Source organism: Salvelinus alpinus, chromosome 34, assembly GCF_045679555.1.
Source record: "Salvelinus alpinus chromosome 34, SLU_Salpinus.1, whole genome shotgun sequence".
Lineage (NCBI taxonomy): Eukaryota > Metazoa > Chordata > Actinopteri > Salmoniformes > Salmonidae > Salvelinus > Salvelinus alpinus.
This window is the reverse complement of record NC_092119.1, coordinates 2228144-2240791: the sequence shown is the minus strand read 5'-3', so window position 1 is coordinate 2240791 and position 12648 is coordinate 2228144. Positions and strand designations below refer to the sequence as shown.

Here is a 12648-nt window from a genome sequence, read left to right as displayed (position 1 = left end):
CAGCACTTCGAGATATCAGCTGATGTAAGAAGGGCTATATAAATACATTTGATTTGATTTGGTATGACATGGGTAACGTACAATATATCTATTATTAATTTTGGTTTATTTAAATTGTGACAAGTACACGTTGAGACACATGTTGGGTGTGTAATGTACAGTGTCTAGTTTGTATACAGCAGTACTGTGTGTCTAAGTTACTTTTCCCCTCTGGGAAATTAAAGTTCATCCTCACCTCCACTCTTACCCTTCTCACTGAACTACCCGGCCTGCCATGACTGAACTACCCGGCCTGCCACGACTGAACTACCCAGGCCTGCCACGACTGAACTACCCAGGCCTGCCATGACTGAACTACGCAGGCCTGCCATGACTCAACTACCCGGCCTGCCATGACTGAACTACCCAGGCCTGCCATGACTCAACTACCCGGCCTGCCACGACTAAACCACCCGGCCTGCCACGACTGAACAACCCGGCCTGCCACGACTGAACAACCCGGCCTGCCACGACTGAACAACCCGGCCTGCCACGACTGAACAACCCGGCCTGCCACGACTCAACTACCCGGCCTGCCACTGACTCAACTACCCGGCCTGCCACTGACTCAACTACCCGGCCTACCACGACTGAACTACCCGGCCTGCCATGACTGAACCACCCGGCCTGCCACGACTGAACCACCCGGCCTGCCACGACTGTCCATCTAATCATTAGTTATTTGTTTTTGTTTTTTAAATTGCATTTTGTTTTTTCCCCTCCCTCGCTTTAATTAAAAGTACTTTGAGATTAATTAATGTAATGAAAAGTGCAATAAAAGTGTAATAACTGATTATCCTATCAGGAGGAGATTGATCGCCTCAGTGACCAGCAGAACAGACCCCAGCCCTCCGGCCTGTCTGAGCCACGCACTCTGGACATCATCACAGGTAAATAGAATTTCCTATCTGCTGTTGTTTATTGTTATTATATTGTTATGGCTCCAGACTAACGGTTTCCCTTGGTGGCACTGGTGACATAAACTTTTTCAGTTGGTGGCACCAGCCCATGATTTTGGGGGCCACCCCCCCCCCCCCCCAAAAAAAAAATTTACGTTTTGCAGCCGTCACTTAATAAATACAATGCAGATAGTCCGGGAAGCCATTTTGATTACCTGTTCAGGAGTCTTATGGCTTGGGGGTAAAAGCTCTTGAGAAGCCTTTTGGTCCTGGACTTGGAGCCGACTTTATGAGTCATCTTATAAAGTAATTATGAAGTAATTCACAATACTTTATTAAGAAGTGTAATAGACTAGTGAAATTGTATTCAATAAATACGTTGTTACCATCTAACAGTCCAAACAGGAATGCAAATGATAAAAAATATTTTGTTATGCAACCTCAATCCATTGATTGTTATGAGTTTTGGGTTGAACATTATGCTAATTTTTATTTTATCTTACTGTCAAGATATTTAGATATTTTTTTGTTCGATTGAGATAAATTTTCCTTCATCTTTTAATGTTCGATGCACTAACATTTTATATAGGCCTAATTCGATTGGTTCTAATTCACCACCTGAGGAAGTAGCAACTCAAAACACATTAGCTAGATCGCTAACTTTAAATACAACACCATGTATTACTCTTAACAGTAAATGTAAGTCCTGAATTAAAAAATACGTCGCAATGCGGCCTAGTTCACTCATGATGGCCGATGTGCTACGCATTACAAAGCCATACCAGATTAGATGTCTTGATTTGCCACCCTCCCGGGTGGCGCAGTGGTCTAGGGCACTGCATCGCAGTGCTAGCTGCGCCACCAGAGTCTCTGGGTTCACGCCCAGCTGGGCTGGGTTCGCGCCCAGGCTCTGTCGCAGCCGGCCGCAACCGGGAGATCCGTGGGGCGACGCACAATTGGCATAGCGTCGTCCGGGTTAGGGAGGGTTTGGCCGGTAGGGATATCCTTGTCTCAGTATGTAAAAATGTAATAAAATGTATGCACTCTACTGTAAGTCGCTCTGGATAAGAGCGTCTGCTAAATGACTAAAATGTAAATGTAAAATGTAAATTTGTAAAATAGCGTGTGCTTTGCGCTCGGTAATGGGCGTTAAGAAATAAACATTACACCTATAGAAAGCGTTGACCGTCCCCTGTCTCTTTAATTTGAACAACTAATTGCTTCCAAAGTAGTCGTTCTCGAGCAATTCTGAGAGGCGTGAGAGGCTCACTCATTACAGCAGCCGGTCCCAGCGAAACTGGCACAGCGGTAGGGAAGACCCTTTTTATTACAGCGATCATGAGGATAATGCCTTTTACTGTTTAACAAATTTATGGTTTTATCCGCGCCAGAAAATATGAAGTTTTGATTGAGGTGACCAGGTAGAATGTTCAGTGCGAACAATAAAAAAATGTTACTCGCACAAAGGGTTGCAAAATACCTTAAAAAAAAAAAAATAAGTCTCAGTCTGGAGTCCTGCAAAAAGGAATTGCCTCATTGACGACAGTCACATTCAGATTCAGATTTCAGAAAATGTGAATCACAGAACTGGAGAATGAGATCAGCCAGCTGAAGAGCTCCAGAGACGAGCTGGAGGACGAGGGGCACTCCCTGAAGAGGAGAGTGGAGGAGCAGCGTGGTCACCTCCTCTCCTCCCAGCAGTCTCTCCTGGCGCAGCAGAACGAGTTGGAGCAGGCCCACCAACGCCACGAGCAGAGCAGAGAGAACTACGATAGGCTGATCCACGCCAAGGACGAGGAGATTGGGCGCCTGCAGCAGGAAGTAGATCACCTCGGCCACACCCACACCTCCCAGGAACAGGAAGTGGTCATCCTCCAACAGGAAGACAAGACCCAGTCGTCTCTGAATAACGGAGAGAACGACAATGAGAAACATGACCTGTCAAAGGTGGAGATAAACCGTCTGGTGAAGGTATTTCCTACATTTTATTATTTAATATTATTATAATAATCTACTAAATAATCTGACTTCTGTTAAATGACAAAAAAAAAAAAAAATGTAATGACATCATCCATCTCACTTGGCTTGAGCAACAGTGGCCTTCTTGCTTATACATCTGATCTGAACCTGAAGGGCATCAAGGAGAAGGAGACTGAGATCAGCCAGCTGAATGAGAGGAACCTGAACCTGACCAGACAGCTGGACCAACTGGGGGTCTCCAGAGAGGAGATTGGGAAACTCTCCCAGATGGTCTTGCAGAAGGTATGTCATTTTTAAAAGGGCAATATGAAGTTCAAACAACTGTTTCGGGTAAAAACGCTGAGGGATGAAATGGAGAAATGTGCCGTCACTCAAATTCATAGACGGTACTATGGATGCAAGGACTTGACCATCCATGATATCAAATGTATCGTTTAACCACGTTTTTGAGGCTATGTAACAGTTTGTCTTATTGAAATATACCGATTATTTCTCTGAAGGACCTGGAGATCCAGGCACTGCACGCTAGAGTGTCCCTGGGGGGAGGAGGCCACAGCCAGGACGTGATGTTCCTCCAACAACAACTGCAGGCCTACGCCGTGGAGAGAGAGCAGGTCACAATCACAATAAACTTTATTTGCCAAGTAGACTGCATGTGTACACTACCGTTCAAAAGTCTGGGGTCACTTAGAAATGTCCTTGAAAATGTTTTTGGTCCATTTTTAAAATAACTTCAAATTGATCAGAAATACAAGTGTAGACATTGTTAATGTTGTAAATGACTATTGTAGCTGGAAACGGCTGATTAAATAATAATGGAATGGAATATCTACATAGGCGTACAGAGGCCCATTTTCAGCAACCATCACTCCTGTGTTCCAATGGCACGTTGTGTTAGCTAATCCAAGTTTATCATTTTAAAAGGCTAATTGATCATTAGAAAACCCTTTTGCAGTTATGTTAGCACAGCTGAAAATCTGCCGTTTCCAGCTACAATAGTCATTTACAACATTAACAATGTCTACACTGTATTTCTGATCAATTTGATGTTATTTGAATGGACCAAAAATTTGCTTTTCTTTCAAAAACAAGGACATTTCTAAGTGACCCCAAACCTTTGAACGGTGGTGTATATATGTAGAAGTAGTCTACATATAGTATACATGTAGTAGTAGTCTACATATAGTATATAGATGTAGTAGTCTACATATAGTATATAGATGTAGTAGTCTACATATAGATGTAGTAGTAGTAGTCTACATATAGTATATAGATGTAGTAGTAGTAGTCTACATATAGTATATAGATGTAGTAGTAGTGGTAGTCTACATATAGTATATAGATGTAGTAGTAGTAGTCTACATATAGTATATAGATGTAGTAGTAGTGGTAGTCTACATATAGTATATAGATGTAGTAGTAGTCTACATATAGTATATAGATGTAGTAGTAGTCTACATATAGTATATAGATGTAGTAGTCTACATATAGTATATAGATGTAGTAGTCTACATATAGATGTAGTAGTAGTCTACATATAGATGTAGTAGTAGTAGTCTACATATAGTATATAGATGTAGTAGTAGTAGTCTACATATAGTATATAGATGTAGTAGTAGTAGTAGTCTACATATAGTATATAGATGTAGTAGTAGTAGTCTACATATAGTATATAGATGTAGTAGTAGTGGTAGTCTACATATAGTATATAGATGTAGTAGTAGTCTACATATAGTATATAGATGTAGTAGTAGTCTACATATAGTATATAGATGTAGTAGTAGTCTACATATAGTATATAGATGTAGTAGTAGTGGTAGTCTACATATAGTATATAGATGTAGTAGTAGTAGTCTACATATAGTATATAGATGTAGTAGTAGTCTACATATAGTATATAGATGTAGTAGTAGTCTACATATAGTATATAGATGTAGTAGTCTACATATAGTATATAGATGTAGTAGTAGTGGTAGTCTACATATAGTATATAGATGTAGTAGTAGTAGTAGTCTACATATAGTATGTAGTAGTAGTAGTCTACATATAGTATGTAGTAGTAGTAGTCTACATATAGTATGTAGTAGTCTACATATAGTATATAGATGTAGTAGTAGTCTACATATAGTATATAGATGTAGTAGTAGTAGTGGTAGTCTACATGTAGTAGTCTACATATAGTATATAGATGTAGTAGTCTACATATAGTATATAGATGTAGTAGTCTACATATAGATGTAGTAGTAGTCTACATATAGATGTAGTAGTAGTAGTAGTCTACATATAGATGTAGTAGTAGTCTACATATAGATGTAGTAGTAGTCTACATATAGATGTAGTAGTAGTAGTCTACATATAGTATATAGATGTAGTAGTAGTAGTCTACATATAGTATATAGATGTAGTCTACATATAGTATGTAGTAGTAGTAGTCTACATATAGTATGTAGTAGTAGTAGTCTACATATAGTATATAGATGTAGTAGTAGTCTACATATAGTATATAGATGTAGTAGTCTACATATAGTATATAGATGTAGTAGTAGTGGTAGTCTACATATAGTATATAGATGTAGTAGTAGTCTACATATAGTATATAGATGTAGTAGTAGTCTACATATAGTATATAGATGTAGTAGTCTACATATAGTATATAGATGTAGTAGTAGTGGTAGTCTACATATAGTATATAGATGTAGTAGTAGTCTACATATAGTATGTAGTAGTAGTAGTCTACATATAGTATGTAGTAGTAGTAGTCTACATATAGTATGTAGTAGTAGTAGTCTACATATAGTATATAGATGTAGTAGTAGTAGTCTACATATAGTATATAGATGTAGTCTACATATAGTATGTAGTAGTAGTAGTCTACATATAGTATGTAGTAGTAGTAGTCTACATATAGTATATAGATGTAGTAGTAGTCTACATATAGTATATAGATGTAGTAGTCTACATATAGTATATAGATGTAGTAGTAGTCTACATATAGTATATAGATGTAGTAGTAGTAGTAGTCTACATATAGTATATAGATGTAGTAGTAGTGGTAGTCTACATATAGTATATAGATGTAGTAGTAGTCTACATATAGTATATAGATGTAGTAGTAGTCTACATATAGTATATAGATGTAGTAGTAGTCTACATATAGATGTAGTAGTAGTAGTCTACATATAGTATATAGATGTAGTAGTAGTAGTCTACATATAGTATATAGATGTAGTCTACATATAGTATGTAGTAGTAGTAGTCTACATATAGTATGTAGTAGTAGTAGTCTACATATAGTATATAGATGTAGTAGTAGTCTACATATAGTATATAGATGTAGTAGTAGTCTACATATAGTATATAGATGTAGTAGTAGTAGTCTACATATAGTATATAGATGTAGTAGTCTACATATAGTATATAGATGTAGTAGTAGTGGTAGTCTACATATAGTATATAGATGTAGTAGTAGTCTACATATAGTATATAGATGTAGTAATAGTAGTCTACATATAGTATATAGATGTAGTAGTAGTCTACATATAGATGTAGTAGTAGTAGTCTACATATACTATATAGATGTAGTAATAGTAGTCTACATATAGTATATAGATGTAGTAGTCTACATATAGATGTAGTAGTAGTAGTCTACATATAGTATATAGATGTAGTAGTAGTCTACATATAGTATGTAGTAGTAGTGGTAGTCTACATATAGTATATAGATGTAGTAATAGTAGTCTACATATAGTATATAGATGTAGTAGTAGTATAGATGTAGTAGTCTACATATAGTATATAGATGTGGTAGTCTACATATAGTATATAGATGTAGTAGTAGTCTACATATAGTATATAGATGTAGTAGTAGTCTACATATAGTATATAGATGTAGTAGTAGTCTACATATAGTATATAGATGTAGTAGTAGTCTACATATAGTATATAGATGTAGTAGTAGTCTACATATAGTATATAGATGTAGTAGTAGTCTACATATAGTATATAGATGTAGTAGTAGTCTACATATAGTATATAGATGTAGTAGTAGTCTACATATAGTATATAGATGTAGTAGTCTACATATAGTATATACAGTGGGGAGAACAAGTATTTGATACACTGCCGATTTTGCAGGTTTTCCTACTTACAAAGCATGTAGAGGTCTGTAATTTTTATCATAGGTACACTTCAACTGTGAGAGACGGAATCTAAAACAAAAATCCAGAAAATCACATTGTATGATTTTTAAGTAATTAATTTGCATTTTATTGCATGACATAAGTATTTGATCACCTATCAACCAGTAAGAATTCCGGCTCTCACAGACCTGTTAGTTTTTCTTTAAGAAGCCCTCCTGTTCTCCACTCATTACCTGTATTAACTGCACCTGTTTGAACTCGTTACCTGTATAAAAGACACCTGTCCACACACTCAATCAAACAGACTCCAACCTCTCCACAATGGCCAAGACCAGAGAGCTGTGTAAGGACATCAGGGATAAATTGTAGACCTGTACAAGGCTGGGATGGGCTACAGGACAATAGCCAAGCAGCTTGGTGAGAAGGCAACAACTGTTGGCACAATTATTAGAAAATGGAAGAAGTTCAAGATGACGGTCAATCACCCTCGGTCTGGGGCTCCATGCAAGATCTCACCTCGTGGGGCATCAATGATCATGAGGAATGTGAGGGATCAGCCCAGAACTACACGGCAGGACCTGGTCAATGACCTGAAGAGAGCTGGGACCACAGTCTCAAAGAAAACCATTAGTAACACACTACGCCGTCATGGATTAAAATCCTGCAGCGCACGCAAGGTCCCCCTGCTCAAGCCAGCGCATGTCCAGGCCCGTCTGAAGTTTGCCAATGACCATCTGGATGATCCAGAGGAGGAATGGGAGAAGGTCATGTGGTCTGATGAGACAAAAATAGAGCTTTTTGCTCTAAACTCCACTCGCCGTGTTTGGAGGAATAGAAGGATGAGTACAACCCCAAGAACACCATCCCAACCGTGAAGCATGGAGGTGGAAACATCATTCTTTGGGGATGCTTTTCTGCAAAGGGGACAGGACGACTGCACCGTATTGAAGGGAGGATGGATGGGGCCATGTATCGCGAGATCTTGACCAACAACCTCCTTCCCTCAGTAAGAGCATTGAAGATGGGTCGTGGCTGGGTCTTCCAGCATGACAACGACCCGAAACACACAGCCAGGGCAACTAAGGAGTGGCTCCGTAAGAAGCATCTCAAGGTCCTGGAGTGGCCTAGCCAGTCTCCAGACCTGAACCCAATAGAAAATCTTTGGAGGGAGCCGAAAGTCCGTATTGCCCAGCGACAGCCCCGAAACCTGAAGGATCTGGAGAAGGTCTGTATGGAGGAGTGGGCCAAAATCCCTGCTGCAGTGTGTGCAAACCTGGTCAAGAACTACAGGAAACGTATGATCTCTGTAATTGCAAACTAAGGTTTCTGTACCAAATATTCAGTTCTGCTTTTCTGATGTATCAAATACTTATGTCATGCAATAAAATGCAAATTAATTAATTAAAAATCATACAATGTGATTTTCTGGATTTTTGTTTTAGATTCCTTCTCTCACAGTTGAAGTGTACCTATGATAAAAAATTACAGACCTCTACATGCTTTGTAAGTAGGAAAACCTGCAAAATTGTCAGTGTATCAAATACTTGTTCTCCCCACTGTAGATGTAGTAGTAGTGGTAGTCTACATATAGTATATAGATGTAGTAGTCTACATATAGTATATAGTTGTAGTAGTCTACATATAGTATATAGATGTAGTAGTCTACATATAGTATATAGATGTAGTAGTCTACATATAGTATATAAATGTAGTAGTCTACATATAGTATGTAGTAGTAGTAGTCTACATATAGTATGTAGTAGTAGTAGTCTACATATAGTATATAGATGTAGTAGTAGTCTACATATAGTATATAGATGTAGTAGTCTACATATAGTATATATGTAGTAGTAGTCTACATATAGTATACATGTAGTAGTAGTCTACATATAGTATATAGATGTAGTAGTCTACATATAGTATATAGATGTAGTAGTCTACATATAGATGTAGTAGTAGTCTACATATAGATGTAGTAGTAGTAGTCTACATATAGTATATAGATGTAGTAGTAGTAGTCTACATATAGTATATAGATGTAGTAGTAGTGGTAGTCTACATATAGTATATAGATGTAGTAGTAGTAGTCTACATATAGTATATAGATGTAGTAGTAGTGGTAGTCTACATATAGTATATAGATGTAGTAGTAGTCTACATATAGTATATAGATGTAGTAGTAGTCTACATATAGTATATAGATGTAGTAGTCTACATATAGTATATAGATGTAGTAGTAGTCTACATATAGTATATAGATGTAGTAGTAGTCTACATATAGTATATAGATGTAGTAGTAGTGGTAGTCTACATATAGTATATAGATGTAGTAGTAGTAGTCTACATATAGTATATAGATGTAGTAGTAGTCTACATATAGTATATAGATGTAGTAGTAGTCTACATATAGTATATAGATGTAGTAGTCTACATATAGTATATAGATGTAGTAGTAGTGGTAGTCTACATATAGTATATAGATGTAGTAGTAGTAGTAGTCTACATATAGTATGTAGTAGTAGTAGTCTACATATAGTATGTAGTAGTAGTAGTCTACATATAGTATGTAGTAGTCTACATATAGTATATAGATGTAGTAGTAGTCTACATATAGTATATAGATGTAGTAGTAGTAGTGGTAGTCTACATGTAGTAGTCTACATATAGTATATAGATGTAGTAGTCTACATATAGTATATAGATGTAGTAGTCTACATATAGATGTAGTAGTAGTCTACATATAGATGTAGTAGTAGTAGTAGTCTACATATAGATGTAGTAGTAGTCTACATATAGATGTAGTAGTAGTCTACATATAGATGTAGTAGTAGTAGTCTACATATAGTATATAGATGTAGTAGTAGTAGTCTACATATAGTATATAGATGTAGTCTACATATAGTATGTAGTAGTAGTAGTCTACATATAGTATGTAGTAGTAGTAGTCTACATATAGTATATAGATGTAGTAGTAGTCTACATATAGTATATAGATGTAGTAGTCTACATATAGTATATAGATGTAGTAGTAGTGGTAGTCTACATATAGTATATAGATGTAGTAGTAGTCTACATATAGTATATAGATGTAGTAGTAGTCTACATATAGTATATAGATGTAGTAGTCTACATATAGTATATAGATGTAGTAGTAGTGGTAGTCTACATATAGTATATAGATGTAGTAGTAGTAGTAGTCTACATATAGTATGTAGTAGTAGTAGTCTACATATAGTATGTAGTAGTAGTAGTCTACATATAGTATGTAGTAGTAGTAGTCTACATATAGTATATAGATGTAGTAGTAGTAGTCTACATATAGTATATAGATGTAGTCTACATATAGTATGTAGTAGTAGTAGTCTACATATAGTATGTAGTAGTAGTAGTCTACATATAGTATATAGATGTAGTAGTAGTCTACATATAGTATATAGATGTAGTAGTCTACATATAGTATATAGATGTAGTAGTAGTCTACATATAGTATATAGATGTAGTAGTAGTAGTAGTCTACATATAGTATATAGATGTAGTAGTAGTGGTAGTCTACATATAGTATATAGATGTAGTAGTAGTGGTAGTCTACATATAGTATATAGATGTAGTAGTAGTCTACATATAGTATATAGATGTAGTAGTAGTCTACATATAGTATATAGATGTAGTAGTAGTCTACATATAGATGTAGTAGTAGTAGTCTACATATAGTATATAGATGTAGTAGTAGTAGTCTACATATAGTATATAGATGTAGTCTACATATAGTATGTAGTAGTAGTAGTCTACATATAGTATGTAGTAGTAGTAGTCTACATATAGTATATAGATGTAGTAGTAGTCTACATATAGTATATAGATGTAGTAGTCTACATATAGTATATAGATGTAGTAGTAGTGGTAGTCTACATATAGTATATAGATGTAGTAGTAGTCTACATATAGTATATAGATGTAGTAGTAGTCTACATATAGTATATAGATGTAGTAGTCTACATATAGTATATAGATGTAGTAGTAGTGGTAGTCTACATATAGTATATAGATGTAGTAGTAGTAGTAGTCTACATATAGTATGTAGTAGTAGTAGTCTACATATAGTATGTAGTAGTAGTAGTCTACATATAGTATGTAGTAGTCTACATATAGTATATAGATGTAGTAGTAGTCTACATATAGTATATAGATGTAGTAGTAGTAGTGGTAGTCTACATGTAGTAGTCTACATATAGTATATAGATGTAGTAGTCTACATATAGTATATAGATGTAGTAGTCTACATATAGATGTAGTAGTAGTCTACATATAGATGTAGTAGTAGTAGTAGTCTACATATAGATGTAGTAGTAGTCTACATATAGATGTAGTAGTAGTCTACATATAGATGTAGTAGTAGTAGTCTACATATAGTATATAGATGTAGTAGTAGTAGTCTACATATAGTATATAGATGTAGTCTACATATAGTATGTAGTAGTAGTAGTCTACATATAGTATGTAGTAGTAGTAGTCTACATATAGTATATAGATGTAGTAGTAGTCTACATATAGTATATAGATGTAGTAATAGTAGTCTACATATAGTATATAGATGTAGTAATAGTAGTCTACATATAGTATATAGATGTAGTAGTAGTAGTAGTCTACATATAGTATATAGATGTAGTAGTAGTCTACATATAGTATATAGATGTAGTAGTAGTCTACATATAGTATATAGATGTAGTAGTAGTCTACATATAGTATATAGATGTAGTAGTAGTCTACATATAGTATATAGATGTAGTAGTCTACATATAGTATATAGATGTAGTAGTAGTGGTAGTCTACATATAGTATATAGATGTAGTAGTCTACATATAGTATATAGTTGTAGTAGTCTACATATAGTATATAGATGTAGTAGTCTACATATAGTATATAGATGTAGTAGTCTACATATAGTATATAAATGTAGTAGTCTACATATAGTATGTAGTAGTAGTAGTCTACATATAGTATGTAGTAGTAGTAGTCTACATATAGTATATAGATGTAGTAGTAGTCTACATATAGTATATAGATGTAGTAGTCTACATATAGTATATAGATGTAGTAGTAGTGGTAGTCTACATATAGTATATAGATGTAGTAGTAGTAGTAGTCTACATATAGTATGTAGTAGTAGTAGTCTACATATAGTATGTATAGTAGTAGTCTACATATAGTATGTAGTAGTAGTAGTCTACATATAGTATATAGTAGTAGTAGTCTACGTATAGTATATAGATGTAGTAGTAGTCTACATATAGTATATAGATGTAGTAGTAGTAGTGGTAGTCTACATATAGTATATAGATGTAGTAATAGTAGTCTACATATAGTATATAGATGTAGTAGTCTACATATAGTATATAGATGTAGTAGTAGTGGTAGTCTACATATAGTATATAGATGTAGTAGTAGTCTACATATACTATATAGATGTAGTAATAGTAGTCTACATATAGTATATAGATGTAGTAGTAGTAGTCTACATATAGTATGTAGTATGTAGTAGTCTACATATACTATATAGATGTAGTAATAGTAGTCTACATATAGTATATAGA

General features: G+C 35.2%; 1 protein-coding gene across 1 annotated transcript in view; it reads left to right on the top strand.

Annotated features, from left to right (window-relative positions):
- trip11 (thyroid hormone receptor interactor 11) overlaps window positions 1–12648 on the top strand; it is a 70341-nt gene that overhangs the window by 18325 nt on the left and 39368 nt on the right. The window contains exons 14-17 of the mRNA XM_071382817.1: window positions 845–929; window positions 2524–2909; window positions 3072–3200; window positions 3419–3532. Coding sequence (XP_071238918.1) covers window positions 845–929; window positions 2524–2909; window positions 3072–3200; window positions 3419–3532 — 714 coding nt within the window. The remainder of the gene's footprint in view (window positions 1–844; window positions 930–2523; window positions 2910–3071; window positions 3201–3418; window positions 3533–12648) is intronic.